Source organism: Cupressus sempervirens, chromosome 11, assembly GCF_028749045.1.
Source record: "Cupressus sempervirens isolate cs-2001-9-10 chromosome 11, ASM2874904v1, whole genome shotgun sequence".
Taxonomy (NCBI): Eukaryota; Viridiplantae; Streptophyta; class Pinopsida; order Cupressales; family Cupressaceae; genus Cupressus; species Cupressus sempervirens.
In genome coordinates, this window is record NC_143128.1 from 547,505,236 (window position 1) to 547,530,728 (window position 25,493).

General features: G+C 38.7%; 1 protein-coding gene across 5 annotated transcripts in view; it reads right to left on the reverse strand.

Annotated features, from left to right (window-relative positions):
- Positions 1 to 25,493, reverse strand: part of LOC149530789 (galactomannan galactosyltransferase 1-like) — a 219,139-nt gene that overhangs the window by 147,891 nt on the left and 45,755 nt on the right. For all 5 annotated transcript variants that reach the window (XR_016358563.1, XR_016358564.1, XM_089809218.1 and 2 more), the window contains exon 2: positions 7,741 to 7,864. Coding sequence is in view for 3 of the 5 variants with exons in the window: in XM_089809218.1 (XP_089665344.1) it covers positions 7,741 to 7,864 (124 nt within the window). In the remaining 2 variants the exon portion in view is untranslated. The remainder of the gene's footprint in view (positions 1 to 7,740; positions 7,865 to 25,493) is intronic.

Here is a 25,493-nt window from a genome sequence, read left to right on the forward strand (position 1 = left end):
GGGTTATAACAAAGAGGAAAGGTAAAAAAGAAAGCAAAAAACATAAGTGATTTTTTTATCATTTCCAACTAAACATGCATGCTGTTGCTAGCCGATTTTTGGCGATTTCTAATGGCGATTCAAGCGATTTTTTGAGTGAATCGCCGATACATGCGATTCAGGCGATTCACCCGATGAAATCGCTGATCACGATTTTCGACTCCAAAAAAATCGGGGTGCATGAATCTGATCGCTGAATCGGCGATTCACGCGATTTCAGGGCGATTCTCGTTACTCTGGTTGATATTGACTCCTTAATGCTCCCAATGCAATTGATGGCCTCCCCAAATGGACTGCTGATCTCTTTGGTGCTCTTCTTTCTTGTCAGTTGGAAACCTATGGTTTTTCTTTTCTCTTCTTCTCTCTCACTTTTTGTCTCTTCTACTCATGCTTAACAATTAGAAGGCCCTTTAGGGTTATAACAAAGAGAATAGGTCAAAAAGAAAGTTAAAAAAAACAAGTTATTTTTTTTAAATTTACAACTTAATACTTTTCTGGCCGTGGCCGATTTATGGCGATTTCCATTGGAGATTCAGGCGATATTTTGAGTGAATCGCCGATACATGCGATTCAGGCGATTCACTCGATGAAATCACCGATCGCGATTTCCGACACCGAAAAAATCGACATCCATGAATCTGATTGTTGAATCGGCAATTCACGCGATTTTAGCGCGATTCATGGAACTATGGATCAAGCTATTAAAGATAAAGCAAAAGATACTAAAGTAAATGATGTTTCAGATTCAAATGTAGAAGAAATTGAAAAAGAATCCAATCATGATGAGATCGGTAAGGAATTAGATTGTGAAGAAAATGGAAATGATGAAGAGGATTCTCTCAGTGTGGATGAGATTTCAATCTTGTTAGACATGGAATTTCAAAACTATGTTGAAAAGGGTGGTCAAATTTTTCTTCCTGTATATAAAGAAAAGCAGATTAATGATATAATAGATGTGTCCTATGAAATATTCAATGAACAAGAAAGTTCAGCCATCTCTACAAATCCATATTACTTTCACGAGATGGAAACCAATGAACCCCAAGGGGCATACAACTCTCAGAAGGATAATATATTTGTTGAAGACATGAATTATGGTCTAAGTATAGAAACATATCAATTTGGATACAATTCCAAAGAATTTTCAGATCCTGTATATGATGAATTAACACCAAGGGAATGAAGAATTTAACTCTTATACAATTCTGGATCTTGAGGAAAATGCTAGCATTCGGGAAGAAGAAGAAGATGCATCCAAAGGGGACTTCCAAATCATTTCAGATCTTTTATACAATGAAACAATAGAAAATCTAGACATAATATCTTGTGAAGATGAAGTAGAACAACATGTGATATATGAGCATGAGAAAGTTTCTGATGAAGGTTCTCATGAAAATATTGCTGAGATTGCTTTCTTGAGTCCATTATTTGAAGAGGAGTTTCTATATCAAATATATCAGCACTATGATAACATGCCTAAGGATGATTCTGAAAGTAATGAAAATCATAGCATATGTGGAGATAAATATTCAGAGGAAAAGCCATTTTCCAATCCATTTTATGATCAATATTTGCATTTAAAATGTGATGATGAGATGGAATTGAATGTACATAATAAGGACGTGTTGGAAGTTAATCTTGACAAATTTTCAAACGTCTCAATTGATCAGATTCTTGACAAAACGGAAGTAATAATGCTTGAATGCGGATTATATTCAAAATCTTCTTGTGAAGAGAATTGTTCGGAATGTGGGGCAGATTGTGTGCAAAAGGAGAATCAAACAAAGGTGACTCATTCTGATGCAAGTATGACTGATTACATATATACAAACCTTCCATTCAGCAAAGATCACAATACACTTAATGACTTCTCAACAACAAAACAAAAGTCAAATACCAAGGATTGCATTAATGACGAAGAGTTGGTAAGTATTGCTCATAAAAATGATGCATGTGATACAGGTATGAATTATGAGCAGCCTACTGAGGTAACTATCTCTAAAGATCCTATGATAATACTTGTTAACAATATGCTTAGGGAGAGGTTTTTTAATTTTTATCATCTTTCTTTTCAAAAAAATTCTTCCACGTATATTGATCGAATCAATGAAGTAAGAGATCGAACATTTTAAAATGATGAAATTTATTTCTTCTCAAATGATCCTATTGGTAAGACAAATGTAAATTCTAATCTTGAATAGGAGATGCATATGCCATGCGATGATTGTTTTTTATTTTCTAACGGATCAGATTTTATTAAGGAACAATATAATACCATATTTAGCAGGTTCAAAGAGTTATTACAAGATCAAAATCGAGTGTTTGATAGAGGAAAGAATCAGTGTTCACTTTTTGGGGGGGCTAGGGCCACCCAATTTCACCGTACATCAACTTAAGCATGGATGTTCAGTCTGCTCCTCCAAAGATAGCTGAGATGCTCACTATGCCCACAAGGGGCATATGTCCCTAGCAAGAGCCACTAATGGAGCCTTAAAATTTAAAATTTTAAGGCATCCATTTGAGCATATTTTATGAATATCAGCCTCCATGATTAGAATCCATGTCCGCAACACACTCAAATATGATGATGATCATATTCACAGACTGATGGAGTTTTGGGATTCATAATTTGGAATTTCCATTTTGATCCATCATTTGTCTTTTTGTTTTTATCTTTTTATGTTTTTTCTGCTATGAATTATATTATTTTCCTTAGGATTTGAGATCCTCAACTTTTTGTTCTTTAACTTCCTTGGTTAGCCTAAAAATTTATAATCTATTATCCAATCTGAGCAACTGACTATAACTTTAACTGTATGATTTTGTCTCTGATTTTGTTATACAGGTAACAATTTTGGAGTTACATATCAATTATACTGCAATGGAATTGGAAAATTTGTGTGTATTTTGCTGGATAACTAAATCGAAATTGTTAAGGATCATATAGTGGTAAAAATGCACAAGATTCAGACACTCGACACATACTTTCAATAGAGGAGCACAGCCAATTTGTATCCACAATACAAGCAGTCGGCAATAGCAATCCATCGTTTGCATTCGTGTTAACGTTATATGCTCTAAAGCAACTGCAGATAACAAAGGATTTTCCCTGCATTTGGTGACCGATGTCAAGAAGATTATTATATTCTCAACCCAAGATCGAGTATTTGAAATTCATCAAAAGGATTGAAAGTTTTCTTCACGTTTTTTGAGCAATGAAGAGTTTTGTTTAAAGATCATTGTTCATCTATTTGGAAATAATGCAAGAAGTTTTATTGTTTTACATTTGATTTATAACATGTGTGTTATCGCAGGTTTTGAGCATGTACGGGAAGGAGTTTATTTTGGCATTGAATTCCTGATGAGCCCTATGCATCACTAGTTTGGAAGCATATCAAACATTAGAGGCACCCGGAACACTCATGCCACAATTCGGAGGTTTTAATCTGTACTTGCGGATCAATAGAAAACCACCTAAATTCATGCTTGGGAAGATTGCGATGATTTCTTCAGACGTCAGCGACTCCAAATCACATTTTATATTTGATTTGAGTATTGTGTGGAAAACAAACTGGAATGCACAGTCTCATTACACCATATCAAACATAACTGGAGATCATGGTTTGTAGAACAAAGCCATTCAATGGATGAAGGATTGCGCAGAGAAGTATGCATGGGAAAAGGAAAGAAGCGGTGTCTAGAAATATAAAGGAGTGATTTAAAATGCCGGTTACATTTGGGTTTAGTTAAAATTATATAATATTGGTTAGTTTTTATTATGAAAGCTTGCAATGTTTGGGAAGGCAACTGACACCCTCCAACTCTTTATAAATATATGATATAAAACAATACACGATTCATATTTCCTAAAAAAATTACCCAAGTTATATATGTGCACTGTGATGTATTATATTCTTCCATTGGTGAAGGAATGATTTTTTGAACTAAGCCTGCAAACGGTGGATTATCGAATGAATTCTTTAGTGATTCTGTAGTCGAACTGTATTGGATCGATCATCCGTAAGGAGTGTCTCCAGTACAATTTTATTTCCAGATCAATGAGAAATATTTATTTTAATTTATTTACATTAGAGTTTTAAGTTATTATTAAGTTGTGTCCTTTATAAATATTTTATTTATTTTCTATAAATATTTTACTATTTGGATAAGTGGATTGGGTCATTATTGCATTTTAAATTTAATAAACATAAATATTGTAAAATATTTAATTATTTCTATATTTATGTCTACTTTGTCTCCATATCACAGGAGTTAAAGCACATTCTAGACTAGTTTAAAATTGTGTTTATATAATTGATCCATCGCGTCTAAATTGTTAAAATTGTTTATAGTTGAATTTTATAAAGTTGTATGTTTCAATTAATAATATTGACTCTGATTGCCCATTTAATTAAGCACTAGTCTTTTACTCTTGATTCATAATCCATGTGTTGGCAATTGTGTTTCATTTCTTTCCTCTGAGGAATTACTATATTCATCTGTTGCATTAATCTATAATTATTCTTTATTTAAAACATTATCACATTTATACAATCATTTACTTTTGTTCTATTCTCATAAATCGCAAGGTTGAAGTTTTTTGTAACACTTGTCATTTTGGGAAACTTTCATTATATTCGCGTTTTAACCAATCTGCTTTGAGCATCTTTGGATTTAAGGTTGTTGTCCAGGATTAGGTACACCCGCCTTGGTTTTGCAAAGCCGGAAGCACAAGGGATTTGGATCACATCGATCAATCCCGTCAAGTTGGCCTCAACCGGTTGGATACCCAGCATCGAGCAAGCAAGGCTCGTAGGATTCCAATCTACAGTTTTGGGAACCAACAGGGTGGACAAATGGAAGAAGTAGAACTGTTGTTAATTATTTGGTTGCTTGCAAAGATGATAGAGATTACATGTAGAGTTTCTCAAATAGGAATGAAAGACCAAAAGAAGAGGAATACTCAATATTAAACAAAGGAGAGGAATACTCCCTAGATAGAGATTACACGTAGAGTTTCTCGAACAAGAAGAAAAGACCAAAAGAAGCATTCTAAATAAGAACTATGAAAAGGAAAGATCCTAACTGAATAACCATTATAAAAACATTACATGATTACTTTAACAAAGAAGCTTTCTCTAGTAAGGAGTGGTTCACTGATCAACCAAATGAGACCACAATTTCATGTGCATAAATGACTAAGTGAATGATAAGCCCCCACTTGTTGTTCATATCAAAACACTTAAATGGTATGTTGTTATGCAAAAGGATGCTACCTTGGTGCTCTAGGAACAACACAATCATGGCAAGATATGATCACAAATGTGTCAAGCTCTTGCAGCTTAACACAAACAAGTCAAACACCAACCCCGATGGGAAGATGGCATGAAAGTAGAGTTGAGACCTTAAGCAAAATGCTACTTGAGACAGTGCACTCTTCATCCCAATCATGTGAACATTTTTATGGGTCAGAAAACAAGATACGATGGTGATTGTGTTAACAAACACAGGGCATGCCTATCTGCTAGATTTTTTTCACAGAAGGATGGAATTGACTACAAAGTAACATTTGCTCCTATTGCTTAGATTGATATTATTCCATTGTACTTCCTCTTGCTAATTCCTCCAAGTGAGATTCTTTAGTGTGTTTCTTCATGGTAACTTACATGGAGCAGCCTCCCAACACTCCTGTTATTTGTAAATTGAAAAAATCTTTACGTAAGTTCAAGCAAGCCCCTTAAGCATGGTAAGGAAAAACTATAATTTTTTCATTTCCTGGGACTTTTTTTATTGTAAGGAAGATGGGCTCTCTATATGATACATACACCACAAGGATGGCCATATCCTCACTATTGTATTGTATGTCAATGATATAATCATTCCTACGGCTTAATTCATCACATTATGAGATAAAAGTCGAACTCCGAGATTCCTTTAAGGTAACAGATATAGATCCACCTATATTATTTTTTTGGAATCAGAATTTCTAACTCTGAATGATAGCACTCTCCCACAGCCACTGTATGTTTGGATCTTCTTTAGAGAATTGATCCTCAGGACTGCAAAGTCTCTTGCTCCTTGTTTTATAAGCACTCACCATCAGGTTAAATTGACTCCTGAATTCACCTTGATGGATTCTACTCTGTACTGATCTTTGGTAAGTAGTCTTATTTCCTTCTTAACATTCAACCCAGCATTCCATTGGAGCAAACATCTCACACATAGCACTTTCAAGCCATCAAACATAACCATCAATATGTCAAGTGCACTCTTCAGTTTGGCATTCATTACACAAGTGTTAGACTAATTGCTGATGTCCCCCTTTGGACTCGGGAAAGGGACTAACCACCTCCCATGGATCCATATCTCTGGCATTGTATCAAGAGTTAAAAAGTCGATCTTTTCGCACAACGGCAAACATGTTCCAATAATTGGTTTTAGAGTCGGGTCGTAGGTTTGAATCCCCTTGGCTGACATTACAGGGGCGATTGTTAGATTAATCGCCAGCATCCCCCTTTAGATTCGAGACAATGACTAACCACCTCCCATGATCTGTTTCTCGCTCGCATTGTATCAAGTGTTAAAGAGGTCGAACTTTTGGCACAACACAAAATATGTTCCGCCAACAACAGGTAGCAGCCCCACTTTAATTAGTTAACGTGATGTCAATCATGCCAATGTTCTGAATAGCCAAAAGACTACATCAAAATAAATTTTCTTCCTTCAATAAGATATGTTTGCTTGAGGAAAATAGAGGAAATCAAACTCTCTCTACAGAAAAAGTGAGTTATTACAGGGCAAAATACTGCAGCATAGTCAGCTCATGTTGCTGTAGTCTGTTCTTCTTCAAGGTTGCATTCTTCGGGAGTCATTGCAGGATGAGCATTGGGAATTTGCATGAGAAATTTGATAATCCAAGAGCCACATGTTGACATAGACATGAGAAAGAATTAGTCAAAATTATTTAGTTTCCAAAGGATACAAAAAACAAAGTATGTTTTGACAACACACTAAGAAAAGCATAAAAACTTAAGTTACTATTTTCTTGAAAAAAAATTCAAAGAAAACTGGAAAGTCAGTCAATCTTCATCACTTTCCATCGCCAACATAAAAATTCCTTGCTTCTGAATTTGAAATTGTACACAAGTTATAGAGTAGTTTTGAACTATCTATTAATGGAAAACACAACATGATAGATAGGAATGACAAATTGTGCCATCACAAAAAGATCAAGAAATCATTAAACAAAGGTTGCATCAGACCCACTTGTGCAAAATCCTTGAGAGAAGAAAATAAATGGCATGTTAATTTAAATCATAGCTGTAAAACCCTTTATAAACTCAATTTCATACCCAATAAATTTCAAATGATGATCATGTAACAAAAGCTATTAATTCTTCATTACAAATACTTAGTGGGAAATCCTGTTACCTTTTGCTTAACCAAACTAATTTTGTCATCATGAGTAAATATGAAATGTACCCAAATCTTGTAAAGGAAATGAATTATGTTATAATTTCAACCCTCCAAAATCTGAAAAATAGAAAATAGTTTCAGCATAAAATGATTTAAAAAATCAAGTCAAAATTTCACAAAATTCCACACTATACTCGATACTTGATAACTGTTTCAGGCTGACAAGATTCATTTTGTCTCTAGAAATCATACTTTTCCCCGTATGAACAAAAAACAAACTTATACCGGCATTCACACCAGTAACATCCTTTGTGAGAATGAAATTGGGCATCATCTCATACTCCATGTTTCCAGTAATGGAATATAAAATATCTTCTAAAGCAATGTCTGGATTTGTCACGAGAGAATCCTGCACAGAAGCATAATTATCACTTGGTATATAAAAAACCACATTTGTCGTGGACTCAACATCTAAAGAGCATAAATACCTACTGTTTATAACTTATGGTATTCAAATTAAAATAAACCTCAGAAATAGTGTAATCCTGATAATCATCATTCAAAAATTATTTAAGAATGTTGACTTTTACCGTAAAGAGCCCGAATGATTAATCATTAACAGCTATCATCTTAAAAAGTTAAAAACATACATCTTTGAATAGCTTTCCTATTTGTTACTACACATTGATCCTAACATGCTCAATCCCCCATCTGGAGATTGACTGAGTAAACTCTTATGTCTTGAGTAAAACTGCTCACCTTGACACAAGTCTTTCAATAAAATGTAATTTTGCATTTGAAAGCAAGGTGTAAATTTTTGCAAAAGGAATTAGTAAGGTTTTACTTATTATGAAATCCTATAGCTCATCAAAAATAAATTAGCTTGACTAATACATTCTACATTTTTTTATTTTCAAAATCAAAAATATATATTAACTTTTCATATCTAATTGTAATTGGATTACAAGGCAACATGAGTAATAAAGAAAAGCTCTCTCATTAGGTGGGCAGCTGACCAGATGCTACATCAGAGGAGCATAATGATGTAATGTCCCCAATTTTGGCAAGTCTACACAATTGATGGAGTTAGCTCATCAAAGTGACCCTCGTGAGCTGACAGGGTATTTTGGAGGTCTCAGTTGTGGACTTACTATTTTAGTAAGTCTATTTTCAGCAATTGTTATTTTTGGTGGTGCAGTGGGTGACTTCAGCAATTGGTCGTCACCTGCAATTAATAAAGTAATAAATTGCATGAGCTCTTATTTATTTATTAATCATTGAGTGCATTATTATAATAATGTTTATATTATTATAATAATGACTTTAAGAGATATTTCTTAAACAGCATTGGAAAGTTTCTAGTGTTATTCTTTTGGGAAACTTCCACAATTTCTAAAGTGGAGTTTTGAGGAAACTTTGGCCAACAAAAGCTTATAAATGAGAGCTCATTTCATTGGGGAAGGCGCACTTAAAAATATATTTGTTTTTTGTGCCTTAGTGGCTTTTTCCCTGATTTTTGACTTGTGAGCCCTTGTTGAAGCCAACACTCTCCTACTGTATTCCTGTAGCTAAGAAGAATTATCTTGAATTATATATATTCTCCTCATATCATCTGGCAAGGGTTTGAAGAAGTCTGAGATTCATCATTAGCAATTGGGCTGAGGGTTCGAATTGTGCAAATTTTATTGGTGGAGATCATTGGGAGACTACATAGAGGACTCTATTTGTGCCAGCAATTAGTGCTAAGTGTTTGGACGTCAACTAGGGAAACTATATGCCATTCCACAGTGCCTGCAATTTAATTTTGTGGTTTGCATTTACACAGATTGCTTGCAATCTGTATTCTGAGGCTGTGATCGAAGGCATTCAGGTTGCCATTAACAAACTGGCAACGTTTCTTCACATGCAATATAGGGACAGCATCTAGGAAGCACCGTGAGGCATTTAGAGGTTGCGAGAAGAATTTTTACAAGCCCAATGATCATCTATATGAGGCTGCAATCAGGCTGCATACACCTACGATCACTCTAGTGATGGTTGCTTTCAGACTTTGGCTGGCAATCTTGAAAATCTGGGCCCTACAAGTATTGGTTGTGACCTGGGGTTGAAGAGGATAAGGATCTGTTCTATGAAGGCTACAGCTAGTAATTATTGATGCTCATCAAGCTAAAATCAGTATTTCTAGGTTCCTTTTGATTTTGGTTGTAAATTCATTTGCTCTTCACTGCAATATTCAGATACAAAGTGATTTGCCTGGTAGTGATTAGTGCATTTGGACTGGTTCTTCAATAAATAGTGAAGTCTGAAATCTGAGATATATTGGACCAGTTCTTCATTGAACATTTAGTTTGGCTCTTCCTTGTAAAATTTATTTTTCATTAATAAATTATTCGATCAGGTAACTTCAAACTGTTTGACAAAATGTCAAACGGCTAAATAGAAAAGAAATTGATGTTTGTCAAGGTTATCACCAACAGGGTTTTTACGGTGGTATCAAAGCAGTTTCCTACCAACCTGTAGGAATTTGGCTTCAAAATAGTTGTTGGTGTTCAGTATGTGATCCATTTTTTCTATCATGGCTAATGATAGGAGATTTGTGCTGGGTATGCACTATACCCGAAGAGGACGTAATTCTCCTCCCAGAGAAGGAGAGCCTGAGATTCAATTTGGTTTGGTTGAAGTCTGAGTGGTCTTGGTGGCACTGGACTACGACCCATCGATGTTGAGGTCGATAGAGATGCCCTGCAGGCATTTAGGAATATTGCAGCCCAGCAACAACAGATAACAGATGTACTGCAATAGTTGTCTAATACTCTACAACACATAGCACTTCCTTGAGGATGGAGTAAGGAGAGAGCTCGAAATGTTTCTATTGGTTCTCATAGATTTCGAGTCAAGGATAGAACCCGAGATAGTGTTAGGTACAGAGATGTAGATCGGGTTCAAGTTGAGGATCGTGGTGGATTAGCTGACATTCATACTGGCACTCATGATAGGTTGCAGAGGCCCCCATTCCTAGGACCTGAGATGGATGCGGTCAGTATTGAGCTCGAGCCACTCCATTTGCTGATGACGTGTTGGCACATTTGACGGAGTAGGATACTTTACCACAAGAGATTAAAGATCATTTGAATTTTGATAGGTTCCTGACTCAGAAATGGGAGCATTCCAAAGCGAGGCCAGGACCTAAGAGACAGCGACCTCGACAGAATGAGTTACAACAAGTTGCCAGTAAGATGACATTAGATCACTTTGATGGTACTGGGAGACTTACAGTTTGAGCTTGGATTCATAAGCTTGACACATATTTGGCTTTGCGTCCTATCAAAAGTGGATGCTATCAAATTTGGAGTGTTGCATCTGGACGAGGCTGCCTATGACTGGTGGTACCCTAGGTTAGTTTCTTTGAGACATGATCACATCACTTCCTGCTAGGAGTTCGTGGATCGCCTGATCAAGAGATTTTGTAGGAAGGATTTGGAAGTTTACTTCCATGAGTTGGCTCAGCTGAAGCAGTCTGGTGGATTAGAGAGTTACATGAGTGAGTTCCAGAGGCTTTCAAGCATGGTTTATAATATTTTAGAGTGCAAACAAATTATGTTATTTATGGAGGTATTGACTGAGCCACTCCATGGATGGGTGAAGTCATTGGACCCATCTTCTCTACAGGTCGCGATGAGGAAGGCACGTGACTTGGAGTCCTCTTCTCGAAGCAAGGTTGCTTCAAAATCTTCTGCTCTTCCACCTAGTGATGAGGAGTCCCCACTAGTTATTGAGGACAAGGGCAAGTCAGTAGGGAGGTCTGATGACACTTCTAGAGAGGACTTGAGGAGGCATCAGCTTTGCTTTTGGTGCAAGGGGCCTTTCTCTAAAGGTCATACTTGTGCGTTGAGGTCAAAGGGAGTAACGAATCATGGCATGTGGGTTTACACTGATGAGATTGAGGATGAGTCATCACAGTCACATGAGGATGACGATGAAGATGATCATACTGATGATAGAGTTTATACTGTGATGAGTATTTATAGGTTGGTTTTTGACTCACATGTTCAGGATTTGCACCGGGTACAGAGTTGGTCTGAGCTTAAGTTGGATTGTCTGCAGGATGATGGGGTAGGCATAATGAATGAGAGTGTGTTGAGATCTCCTAAGGATTTGTCTGTTAGTGATGTTCCGACCTTTACATCACCAACACAAGTACTTGGTGTTGTGTTGTGGGTCATGTTATTGGTTCTGTTGATGGTTTTGGCATTCTATTGGCTCAATGAGGACAGGGACATCACTTGTTTCTTATGGGATCCTAGTGGAGGTCTTGTACGATGTCGAATTGCTTGAGGACAAGCAATCTTGGGAAGGGAGGACTGTAATGTCTCCAATTTTGGCAGGTCTACGCAGTTGATGGAGTTAGCTCATCATAGCGACCCTCATGAGCTGACAAGGTGTTTTAGGGGTGTCAGTTGTGGATTTACTATTTTTAGTAAGTCTATTTTTGGCAACTGCTATTTTTGGCAATGCAGTGAGTGGCTTCAGCAGTTAGCCGTCACCTGCAGTTAATAAAGTAATAAATTGCATGAGCTCTTATTTATTTATTAATCATTGAGTGCATTATTATAATAATATTTATATTATTATAATAGAGACTACGAGATATTTCTTAAAAAGCATTGGAAAGTTTGTAGTGTGAGTTCTTTTGGAAAACTTCAACAATTTCTAAAGTGGAGTTTTAAGGAAACTTTGGCCAATGAAAGCTTATAAATGAGAGCTCATTTCATTGGGAAAGGCACACTTGAAAATATATTTGTTCTTTATGCCTTTGTAGTTTTTTCCCTGATTTCTGACTTGTCAGCCCTTGTTGAAGTATAATAAGGGTCTCCTCTGAAAAGTTCTTGGCAATGGTGTTGTTGTATACAATTGGCCAACATTCTCCTACTATATTCCTGTAGCTAAGGAGAATTATCTTGAATTATATATATTCTGCTCATATCATCTGGCAAGGGTTCAAAGAAGTCTGAGATCCGTCATTAACAATTGGGCTGAGGGTTCAAACTGTGCAAATTTTATTGGCGGAGATCATTGGGAGACTACATAGAGGATTCTATCTGTGCTAGTAATCAGTGCTAAGTGCTGGGACGTCAACTAGGGAAGCTAGATGCCATTCCACAGTGCCTACGATTTAATTCTGTGGTTTGTATTTACACAGATTGCTTGCAATCTGTATTCTGAGGTTGTGATCGAAGGCATTTGGGTTGCCATTACCAAACTAGCAATGTTGCTTCACATGCAATAAAGGGACAGTATCTAGGAAGCACCGTGAGGCATTTAGCGGCTGTGAGAAGCATTTTTACAAGCCCAGTGATCATCTATATAAGGCTGTGATCAGGCTGCATAAACCTGCGATCACTCTAGCGATCGTTGCTTTCAGACTTTGGCTAGCAATCTGGAAAATCTGGGCCCTGCAAGTACTGGTTGTGACCCAGCGTTGAAGAAGATAGGGATCTGTTCTTTGAAGGCTACACCTAGTAAATATTGATGCTCATCAAGCTAATATCAGTATTTCCAAGTTCGTTTTGAGTTTGGTTGTAAATTCATTTGCTCTGCATTGCAATATTCAAATACAAAGTGATTTGCCTGGTAGTGATTAGTGCATTTGGATTGGTTCTTCAATAAATAGTATAGTTGTCTAAAATCTGAGATATATTGGATTGGTTCTTCATTGAACATTTAGTTTGGCTCTTCCTTGTAAAATTTATTTTCCATTAATAAACTATTTGATCAGGTAACTTCAAACTGTTTGACAAAATGTCAGACAGCTAAATAGGAAAGAAATTGGTGTTTGTCAAGGTTATAACCAATAGGGTTTTTACAAATGACAAAAGCATCCTGAGCCATATTAATATTATTGCAGATGGCATAGAATGTTTGGAGATAATTTGGTCTGAGTTCACTATTTTTCTATCGTTTGGGATGCCAACTGTAAGAAATTAGACTGACTTCCCAAAGTGGTAAAGATTTGGTTCAAATAATATTAGTTGAACTAGACTATTGTCAGTAGGAAAAAGAACTTGCTGAGAGTATCTCTCTGTAGTGAATCCATTAATGTTCACAAACAAAAGGATATGAAAGAATCGGATAGAGAAAAAAGGTGTTGCCTACTTCTGGAAAGTAAACAAAAATAGTCTACATGTAGCCATAGTTGACAAGGCAAATAATGTAGCAGGAGACATATCAAAGAACAAGGAGTGTCAACCCCAGGCCAAACAAATTAGGACACAGCCTGACCCTTTGTGATGTACCAGCCTAAATGCTATGATGGTGCAGATTCACACTAAGCATGTACCTAAGACTGGGACCCACCCATGATCGGGCAACCAAGTGTCCACGTGGGGGCTGGCCTTTGTAGGCACTCTAGTGGGACAAAAACCACTCTTAATATTGTTAGGTGCCATTTACTATCAATCCGTGACATTGGCAGAGGCCTTTCTTGGTTTCAAAGTCAAGGTCTCGAGATTGAGCCTTGCAAAATGTGGTGGATTGTGATGTGCCAACCTAAACGATGCACTAGTAGGATTTCCACTCAGCGTGTACCAAGGACATGGACCCATCCTAATTGGGAAGCCACATGTTCATGATGGGGTTGGCCTTTCTTAGCACTCTTGTGAGATGAAAAAACCCACTATTAACACTAGCAGGTGACATTCACCACTAGTTTCGGGCTTTGGACATATTGGTTGACTTACTTGGTATCAGAGTTGAGGTCTCAATATCGATCCCTACAAAGCTTGGTCTGTTGTGATGTCCTAACGTAAATGTTGCAGTGGTGCGAGCTCCCATTGGACGTATTTCCAAGACAAGGACCCATCTACAATCGAATGGCTACACGTCCATGAGGAGGTCGGCCTCTGCTAGCACTTTAATGGGACAAAAATTCCACTTTAACACTAGTAGCTACCATTCAACATCAACCCAAGCTTGTGGCATAGTGGTTGCCTTGCTTGGTATCAAATTCAAGGTCTTGAGGTTAGACCCTACACAACATGGTGGATTGTGATGTCCCAGTCTAAATGTTGTAGGGGTGAGAATTCCCACTAGTCATGTAACCAAGACTGGGACTTACCCACAATCAAGCGATCATGCATGTAAGAGGGAGCTAGCCTCTATTGGAATGAAAACCCCACACTTAATGTTGGTGAGCACAAACTTTTGGCATGATGGATACCAAGAAAGACAACTACAATGTCAAAAGCCAAAACTAATGTTGAATGGTGCCCACCATTGTTGGGAATGCTATCTGCCCCACCAGAGTGTCAACAAAGGCCAACCCCATTGCAAATATGTGGTTGTCTGATCATGAGTGGGTCCTAGTTTTGGGTACATGCCCAATGGGAATCCACTCAACACAACATTTAGGTTGGAAATCATAGCCCACCACGCTCCTCAAGGTTTGACCTTGAGACCTCAACTCTAATACCAAGTAAGGCAGAAACAACACCAAAAGCCTAGACTAATGGTAAATGGCACCCACCAATTGTAAGAGTGGGGTTTTCATCCCACTAGAGTGCCAATAGAGGCCAACCCCCTCATGGACAAATCGTCTTGATCATGGTCGGGTTCGAATCCCGAGTGTACACCCACTAGTAATATGCACCACCACAACAGTTAGGCTAGGACATCACACCCTCGATTCAAGAGTAAATTTGAACAAGGGAATTAGAGCACAAATAAGTGTTATGCTCCTAATTTCAAACTACTTGCATTCTTCAAGAACAAAGTAATATTATGACAAGGGACGGCAGACCTTGTCACTTGTACAACAATTGTATAATACATTTAGAGAAGTATGTGAACTATAGCAAGGTTCCCTATTATATAATGATTGATGCACTTGGTCAAAGTCCATTATCTAACATCAATACTCCATAAAGTCGGTATTGTTATGGTACCTATATTAAATAATCAATAAATTGATCAATTTTAATGGTACCACAACCATCCTGACTTTATGAAGGATGAGTGACATGATTGTCGGCTAGGCCCACCCATCATCATGTAACCAGCATTCATGATTGCTTAATCTAGTTATAAAATTGCATTCATATTCATTTCATTTTACATGTTTCATGTCAGCCCTACACCTCCATACTCCGCCATTGCATAGACATCATATTCCAAATTATAGTGTTAGCACTACTTGGTAACGATTTCCATATTTCACAAGAATTGCATAAGCACCCTCATTATTACACTTTCATATTAGCCAATCGGCAATTAAAGTCATAAATCAGATTTAGTCAATATTTGGATCAATTAAGTCGATGATTTGAATATCAGGATCAAAAGATTGAGTTGATTAGTATAATCAACTAATAACATGAAGAGGTACATTTTTGCATAACAAATTGGTTTATGATAGAAGAGTTATTGAGTGGAAAGATACATCTCTTCAATAATCAAGAAATATACCATTCGATAATTACAAGATATAATATGGAGTTTGAAGTCACTCATGTTGATGTGAGTTTTGTTCAACTACAACATGCAAAACCAAATACTTAGCGTTTCAAGGAGAAACACCAAACACTCAATCCTTTCTTTATATAAGGTCATCTCTCGTGTTTACCATATAGGGTAAAAGGATACTTATCGTATGTAGTACAGTAAGATATAACACAGAACAGATACTTTCTTCATATGCGCATTATGCACTTCAATGCTTACAATATGATTATGATGATTACAATGATGTTCCGAAGTCCCTTCCGGAAGGTGTACGTATACTTTCCCGAAGGGATGACTCAACCACCACGCGCCCTTTCGAATACAATTCTACCCGTCGGCTACAATATAGAATTTACTGACAACATCAGCCCCCCAAAAAGTAAAGTCGTTTCTAGACGACAAAATAAACAAAACTCAAATTTCACTAAGACAATTAATTACATCCATATTTAGATACTAAGAAGAGGGATGTGTCCCAGGTGTAGTGGTCGTCCGTGCCTTAAGCTCATTCAGCTCTACTCATAGCTTGTAGACTTGCTCCTTTCGAACTCTCAATTCTGCCTCAGCCTACATCTAAAGCTCCAAAGCAGATTGCATCATCCCAACAACCTCTCCCAACTCTCTCTCTTTCTCATCTACCACCCACTCCTCCACTGCTAACTGTTAATTCTCTGCTGCCACTTTCTGTAGCTGACTTTGTCTGGCTAACCAGGCTGCCCTCTCGGATTCCCAGGCTGCCCTCTTCACAGCTAGTCTGGTAGCTGACTCCTCTTGAGCCCTCTTCGCTGCTACCTAATCTACCAGGCCCCTCCGAGAGGTGTAATATGCATCCCTGTGTATCATATTCAAGTATTTTGTCGCCACCACGATGTACCTACACCTTCTAGTTTTACTTAAGGGGTTTAACAAAGTCCAATCCCCATCTTTTAAAAAGCTCTTTTATGTGCGAAGGATTTAGAGGCATGGAGTCCCTCTTCAATGGTTTTCCATCTCTATGACATGTGTCGCATGCTACAACCCACTCCTTGGCGTCATTGTGCACAGTTAGCCACCATAACCCTACCAAAAGTATCTTCCGCACAATTGTGTTTAGCCCCATGTGTCCTCCTACTAGTCCCTCATCCGCTTCCTTCAACACCTTCTGAATTTCCTCCTCCAAGACGCATCATCGTAGAATCTAATCGGGTCCCATTTTGTACAGTAACCCGTTGATCAATTGAAATGTTCGGCTCCTTAGCACCAATTTCCTTCTCTTGTTCGGCAGCATCTCACTAAGAAATTGGCCCGTCGAAAGGTATTCTTTGATACACGTATACCAGGATGGTAATACGATAATCTAAAATAGTTGCGCGTCAGGAAAATCATCATTGACCCCCTCCGGTGGCTCTCCTAATTTTATCCTCGACAAGTGATCCACCACTTACATAACTCTTTCCTAGCCATACCACAATCATGAATGTAAACACCTACAATAATAATAACCATCGACTTATCCTTCCCTGGATGATCGGCTTATTTATGAGATATAGCAATGCCTAATGATCAACATAGAATACAAATGGCTTCACCAATAAATAATGTCTAAATTTTTGTACTGCGTACACCATCCCCAGTGCCTCTCGCTCTATCGTACTATAATTTTCCTCTGCTTTAGATAATAGTCTACTTGCAAAATATACTGGATGGTCCAATCCATGGTCACCTGTCTATGCCAGTGTTGCTCCTATCACATAGTTTGATGCATCAACATGAACATGAAATTCCTTATCCCAGTTCGGATAGGCTAGAATCAATGTTGTGGCGAACCTTGTTTTCAATCCATCGAAAGCTTCATTCTGCTCCGCTTCCCATTTATAAGGTTCGCCCTTACAGGTAAGTTTTCCCAACGGGTAGGATATTTTCGCAAAGTTCTTGATGAACCTCCGGTAGTATCCAATATGTTCTAGGAATGATTTTACTTCTGATACATCGGTTGATAGTGGCATATCCAAAATCACACAGATTTTGTCAAGATCTGTCTTCAACCCCACTTTGCAGACTGTGTCCTACTAGCTTCCCCTGTGCCACCATGAACCTGCACTTCTTCGGATTCAGTGCCAGTCTTGCCCATCTACATCTATTCATGCATTCTCCGAGTGTTGTTATATGTTTATCCTCTACGCTAAAAATCGACCAATCATCCAAAAATGCTTTAAAGTTTCCGACAAACATTTTATCAAATGTGTAAGATAATTCTCTAGAACGTTGCTAGAGCATTACACAGTTCGAACGACATCCTGTTGTAGGTGTATACTCCATCTTCCACTATGAGTGTTGTTTTCAACTTGTCTTCTTTAGCAATGGATATCTGGTTGTATCTAGAGAACCCATCCATGAATGAATAAATTTTATGCCCCACAACTTCTTCCACAATGCTATCAATGAATGGTATCGGAAATGGATCCTTAATTGTTACTGCGTTTAGGCTTCGAAAGTCTACACATATTCTTATCTATCTGGTGTCCTTTTTCAGAGATATCACAATCGATGATACCCACTCACTCATTTGCACCTTAAAAATAATTCTTGCTTCCAACATCCAGTCGATCTCATCATTGACCCATGCAGCATAATTTTTGTTCATCTCGTACGGCCACTTCCATACGGGTACTGCACCTATCAACGGTATCCAGTGGACATATAATTCCGGTGGCACTCCTTTTAAATCTTTATACGTCCATGCGAAGACGTCCTTGTACTCCATAAATATTTTGAATGTTGTTGCCTTCAGGACTGGATTCCAATCATCTCCTACAAAAATATTTTTCAGATTGGCTTCATCTCCTAAGTTCATTGTTTTTATAGTAGGCTCTTCATACTTTATTGTCATCACTAAATGTATGGGTCGACATTTCATCTACATGTGCTTCTCCCTCCTTCACTTTGTTATACTCCTTCGGAAACTCGTTCCCTTCTTTTCCCTCTTTGACTCCCAACATGTGAAATCTCGGAAAGAGCTTGTAATCCTCCGTCTGCCAATGGAGTAAGCCATTCACCGAGTCTAGGTCATCATCATTCGACCCTCCTAATCTCAATACTCCTTCGTCAGGTTTCATTCTCTTCTTTCCCTCATCGTCACCTTTGCCTTCACCTTCGGACTCTAACGACACCTACCATCTGTGTGTGTAGGTCAATTACAAATCGTCGGCCTCCGCGTTCCATGGATAGGGTATTTCGTTTCCAATCATGTTTCACTTTTGCTTGCACCAACCAACCCCGTCCAAGAATAGCGTCATACCCTTTTCTTCTTAGCGGAATGACCACAAAATCTAATAGAAATGGTTGTGTTTCGATAGTTACCGGCTGCGCCATCAAGGTTCCCAACGGCTTGATTCTGTGTTGATCCGCAGTAACTTAAATGTAGGTGGCCACAATGTAGGTTGTCCCAACTTTTTCCATATATCCTCTCGTAACATGTTTATGCCTGACCCTCCGTCTATGATTGTATCCGTAACTACAGTTCCCAATATACCCATCTCTACCACTGTCAGATGTCTTCCCGTCATGAGTGCCAGTAGCATTGGGTCTACTACAGTCATTCCACTGCCATCCTTTCCTATTTCTCCCATTACTTTCAGAATGGATGTCATGTTCAAATCGTCATCCGTAACTGAGGCATTGTAAGAAGGTCATTCAATTTTATAGGAACTTCTATTTACATTACCTGCCTTATCATGTTTTGTTCTATTAGGTTCCTCTTCGAGGTGTCGACAATGTCTTTTGTTTGTAACTTTTCCGTTTCCATTTGTTTTTCCAACTCCGTTTGTGTTTGCTGCAACCTCTTATTTTCTTCCTCTGCATCAGGGTACTTTGCCTTCTTTGCTTGCTCCTGCGTAATGGCTAGCGTTTCCTCATCACATGTTTCGATGCTTAACAAGTTCACCCCCTACTTCAGGCATTTCGAATCCTTGTGGTCTCCCGGAGCACACCAGCTGCATAACAACTGCAGCGTCTCCTTCGCGGTACAATCTCTGGCGAAGTGCCCCTAGAGGTTACACACACAGAGTTGTATCATCGGCCGTCCACTCAAGTCGTACTGTATCTGACTTCGACCTCCATTGTTATTATTGTTATTATCATTACCACCCCTTGCATGTCGGTTATTGTTGCAATATCCTCCTGAGGTTGCGTCGTTGTTGTTTGTGCTCATTCCTGCTCCAACGAGTACTTCCTGCATTAGTAGCACTTGTTGATGTCCCTTTATCTTCATATTGAATGGGCATTCCTTTGTGGAATATCCCGCAATCTGGCAGATATTGCGAAATTGTTTTTTCGGGTAGGAGCCCTTTGTGTGGCCCTACTTACAATCCATACACCACAATTCCCCCTTCACTGAGTCTGGATTCTTTTTTAGATTTTTTAATTCCTTCATCATCCGTAACATATCTTTCTGCAACGCTCGGACTTTCTTACTTGGTTCTTCGTCGTTGCTGCTACTTTCGAAAGATGAATCGTCTAGGTCCGACAATTTGTCCTCCTTTTTTCTCGTCTTCTGTTCACTCTCCAAATCAATCGCCCAAGTACACACATCTGCATACGATGTTGGAGGTACAATCTACGATGCTGGAGGTACAATCTTCATTTTCTTTAGTGTCAGTCGTAACCCTTCAACAAACCATTGTTTCTTTAATCCGTCAGCTAGTGTCCACTCCATCTTCCCCACCAACTCTTTCAACCTTTTTGCATATACACGGATCGTTTCATTCTTTCCCTGCTTTGTACTATATATTTCTACTAAAATTTCGTTATCATCCCTTAGCAGTCGGAACTCTGCTATGAATTCCTTCCTAACATCTACCCATGTAGTTAATTTCTAAGGATTGGCATCCACAAACCAATCAATTGCTACACCCATAGGGTCACTGGAAACTGCCGGACCTAGTCATCCTAGTTTGTAACACTATTTTCCGTCCATATTGTTTCACATGTCTTGCAGTGTCTAATCGGGTCTATTGTCCCATCACCATTGAACTTCATCAATTTTTCCTTTAGTCCTACCATTACTACTTTCTTCTGAAGTGGTGGTGTTTGTTGCGCACCCGCGTTATTTTGAGTACCCGTGTTGTTCTGAGTACCCGCGTTGTTCTGAGCACCCGCATTGTTCTGCACAACCGCGTTGCTTTAGACAACCACGTTACCTGGTGAGAAAAGATCTTCCTCAAGCGAAGTTGTTCGATTTTTTGCCTATATCCGTTCATCTGGTGTATCGAGAATGAAGCATTCACTCCACTCTAGTGCTCCTTTGGCACTTCGAGCCGTGCGAGTTACTTCCCTTCCATTTGGATTCTCTACCCTCGGCATATACAAGTTAAGGAACTCCTCCCTTGTCTCTTCCACCAAATTCAATCATTGTCGAGTCTCTTCTAACAATTCTTCAATACTCCTTGGTCTACTAGGTGAAGGCACTCCCTCTGTCTATGCTCCTTCACCCCCTCCGTGTCCTTCGGTAATCTGTTGAAGCTTCTGTCTACGCCTTGCCTATTGTGCTAAAATTAAAACTTCTTGTGTTGTGCATATTTCATCCTTATCTTTTTATCTTATTCCTATCCTTGTTAAGCAGATTCGGCATTAATCTTCATAACACTTCCTTCATTCTAGGTTCGACTAGCAACGACGCTAAATGTTTACCGTACAAGGGAAAAGGATACTTATCACATGTAGTGCAGTAAGATATAACACAGAGTAGATACCTTATTCATATACGCAATATGCACTTCAATGCTTACAATATGATTATGATGATTGCAATGATGTTCCAAAGTCCCTTCCGGACGGTGTACATATACTTTCCCTAAGAGGTGACTCAACCATCACGCGCCCTTTCAAATACAATTCGGCTCGTCGACTACAATATAGAATTTACCGACAACATCATGCTAAGCTTGCAAAGTAAGATCATAAAATGACTTCGAGGTTCCTTCTTAATCGTGGACTTCACTCAATTTTATGATGTGATATGCTAGATATCATAAAGGAACTTACGCTATTCATTCAATGGATATCAACTCTTGCACTTCTAAAGATTGGGCTCTACAATATGCAATGAAAATATAGTTCAACTTTTCTTTTTTAACTACAACTTAAACTTATATCTTCTATTTCTACTTCTACTTCTACTTCTAACTAGGAATGCAAGGAAGCATGGATGAACTTGGACTCTACTAGGTGTAGTCTCACTAGCAGCTCCACCCACTTAGTGCAAGCTTCAAAGGAACACTAGAATGGTTTTCATTTTGGCATTTCCTCTTTAATCCCATCAGATGGATGCAAATTAAAGACTCAATACCAATTGAATTATGTATAATACTCATTGTCTTACTATGCAAGGCGCTCTTAGAATCCATAAAAATGCTAGTGGCCCAGATTTGTTTGAGTCATACAAGTACATATCCACAATAACTTCAATTCAACTAAACTAATTCAACATGAAAATAAATTTACTCCAAGTGAAAGATTGAGGAAACCATCCATCGCTCCAAACCAATAACAAGTAATTCACCATGAAGAACCAACAATGAACTAGCCATTAGTTTAAAAGCATCATAGCAACAATTTGATCAAGTCTCTCCATTAGTTATCCTACTATTACATCCCAAATATTTGTCTCCTAAAATAATCATGTAGCCATATACATTTCATGTGACTGGCAGTTAGTTAAAATTGTTGTCAATAAAATATATAGTGTAACCGACGGGTAGAGTAGTATCTGAACGGGCGCGTGACGCTTGAGTCACCCCTTTGGAAAGGTATATGTACACATCCGAGATGGACTTTGGAATCATCATTGTGATCATTGTAGTCATTGTACTCGAATTGTAATCATTAAGTGCATATATGAATAAAGTATCTATTCTGCGTTGAATCGTGTTATACTACATGTGTTAATCTTTTTACCCTATACGGTAAACATTTGGCGCCGTTGCCAAATGTACCTAGAACGAAGGAATGATATGAAGATTAATGTCGAATTTGCTTAACAAGGATAGAAACAAGGTGAAAGATAAGGATGAACTAGGTACAACACAAGAAGTTTTAATTTTTGCGCACCAGGCAGAGACTTCAACAGATTGTCGAGGGGCACCGAAGGGGTGAAGAGGCACAAACGGAGGGAGTGCACTCACCTAGTAGGCTGAGGAGTGCCAAGGAATTGTTGGAGGAGACTCGAAAACGCTTAAATTTGGTGGAAGAAACAAAGGAAGAGTTTCTTAACCTGTCTACGCCGAGGGGAGAGTGTCTGAACGGAAGGGAAGCAACTCGCACGGCTCGGAGTGCCAAGGAAGCATGAACATGGAGTGATCTCTTCGTTCCCGATACACTGATCGAACGGATACAGGCGGAGAACAGAACAACATCACTTGAAGACCTTTCATCAAACAACACGGTTGTTGGAAACAAGACTATTATATAGAACAGCGCAGGAATGCAAAACAACGCGGGAGTTCAGAACAGCGCAGGTACACAAGTACCTCAAAATCAAAGGAAAGTAACGATGGCAGGTCCTAAAGAAAAGTTACCCAAGTTTCATGGTGATGGTATAGCAGACCCTATCAGGCATTGTAAAACGTGTGAAACCATATGGACGGCAAATGGTGTGACGGATGAAGACGATTGGGTCAGACAGTTCCCAACGACCTTGCGGAGTGTGGCAATAGATTGGTTTTCCGACACCAGTCCTCAGAAACTCAATACATGGAAGAATGTTAAAAAAGAATTTATAGTAGAATTCAGATTGCTTTAGGACGATAATGAAATAGTAGCAGAGATATATAGTACTAAACAAGGAAAGAATGAAACAATCTGGGCCTATGCCAGACAACTAAAAGAACTGGTTGGAAAGATGGAAAGTCAACTAGCGAACGGTTTGAAAAAATAGTGGTTTGTACAGGGGCTACAACCGGCTCTAAAAAAGAAGATGAAGATTGTACCACCGGCATCGTACACCAATGGGTATACTCGTGCAATGGATTTAGAAAGTGAACAAAAGACGAGTAAGAAGAAAAAGCATAAATCCTCTGATTCGGATGATTCATCCTCTGAAAGTAGCAGTAGTGATGAGGAATCGAACAAAAAGGTGCGAACATTATAGAAAGACATGCTTTGGATGATGAAAGAATTCAAGAATTTGAAAAAGAATCCGGACACAGTAAACGGAGAACTCTGGTGCATAGATTGCAAAGAGGATGGCCATACGAAGGGTTCATGCCCGAAGAAGCAATTTTGTGACATATGCCAGGTAGCAGGACATTCCCTGAAGGAGTGCTTGTTTAACATGAAAGCAAAAGGACACCAGCAGGTGTTACTAATGCAGGAAGTGTCCAATAACAACAACACAAGCAATGATGCAACTTCGGGTGGAAATCGTGATAATAATAGACACGGAAGGGGTGGAAACAACAACAATAACAACGGAGGCCGGAGTAGAATATAGTATGATGCGAGTGGATGGCCGATGATACAATGTCGAGCATGTAATCTTTGGGGTCACTTTGCGAGGGACTGTACTACGAAGGAGATGCCACAGCTACTATGTAGATGGTGTGGTCCAAGGGACCATGAAGATTCAAAATTTCCAAAGCAAGGCATAAACCTATTAAGCATTGAAACGTGTGATGAGAAAGTACTGGCAATCACACAAGAACAGGCAAAGAAAGCAAAATATCCGAATGCGGAAGAAGAGAAGAAGAGATTACAAAAAGCCCGAACAGAGATAGAAAAGCAGATGAAAGAAGACAAGTCACAAGTGAAGAACACTGCTGAAACATCGAAAAGGAACTTGGCAGAACAAAACATGGTGAAACAGATAATGCAAACAAAAGTGCTAGTTAAACTAAATGACCACCTTCTCACGATGCCACAGTTGCGTACAGCTATCATGAATATGACACCGTCCCCAAGAGTGACAGAGGAAGTAAGGGATAGTAAGGGAACAATGGCAGCAGACCCAATGCTACTGGCATTTACAACAGGAAGACACCTGGCAGTAGTGGAGATGGGCATTTTGGGTACTGTGCTGACGGATACAATTGTAGACAGAGGATCGGGGGTGAACGTGTTGCCGAAAGATATTTCGAAAAAGCTTGGACAACCCACACTATGGCCACCTACTTTCCAGTTACTCACAGTAGATCAGCATGGGATAAAGTCGTTGGGAACTTTGATGGCACAGCCGGTAACAATTGGGACACAACCATTCTTACTGGATTTTGTGGTCATCCCACTGAAGAGAAAAGGGTACAACGCCATCCTAGGACGGGGGTGGCTGGTGCAAGCTAGGGTAAAACATGATTGGAAACGGAACACCCTGTCCATGGAGAAAGGAGGCAGGAGATTCATAATTGATTTGCAGACACATGGTAGGGGAAGAGGGAGCGTCGTCAGACTCAGAAGGCGAAGGCGAGAATGATGACAAAGGAAAAAAGAGGATGGAACCAGATGAAGAAGGGGTGTTGAGATTAGGAGGGTCAACTGATGACGACCTAGATTCAGTGAACGGACTACTACAC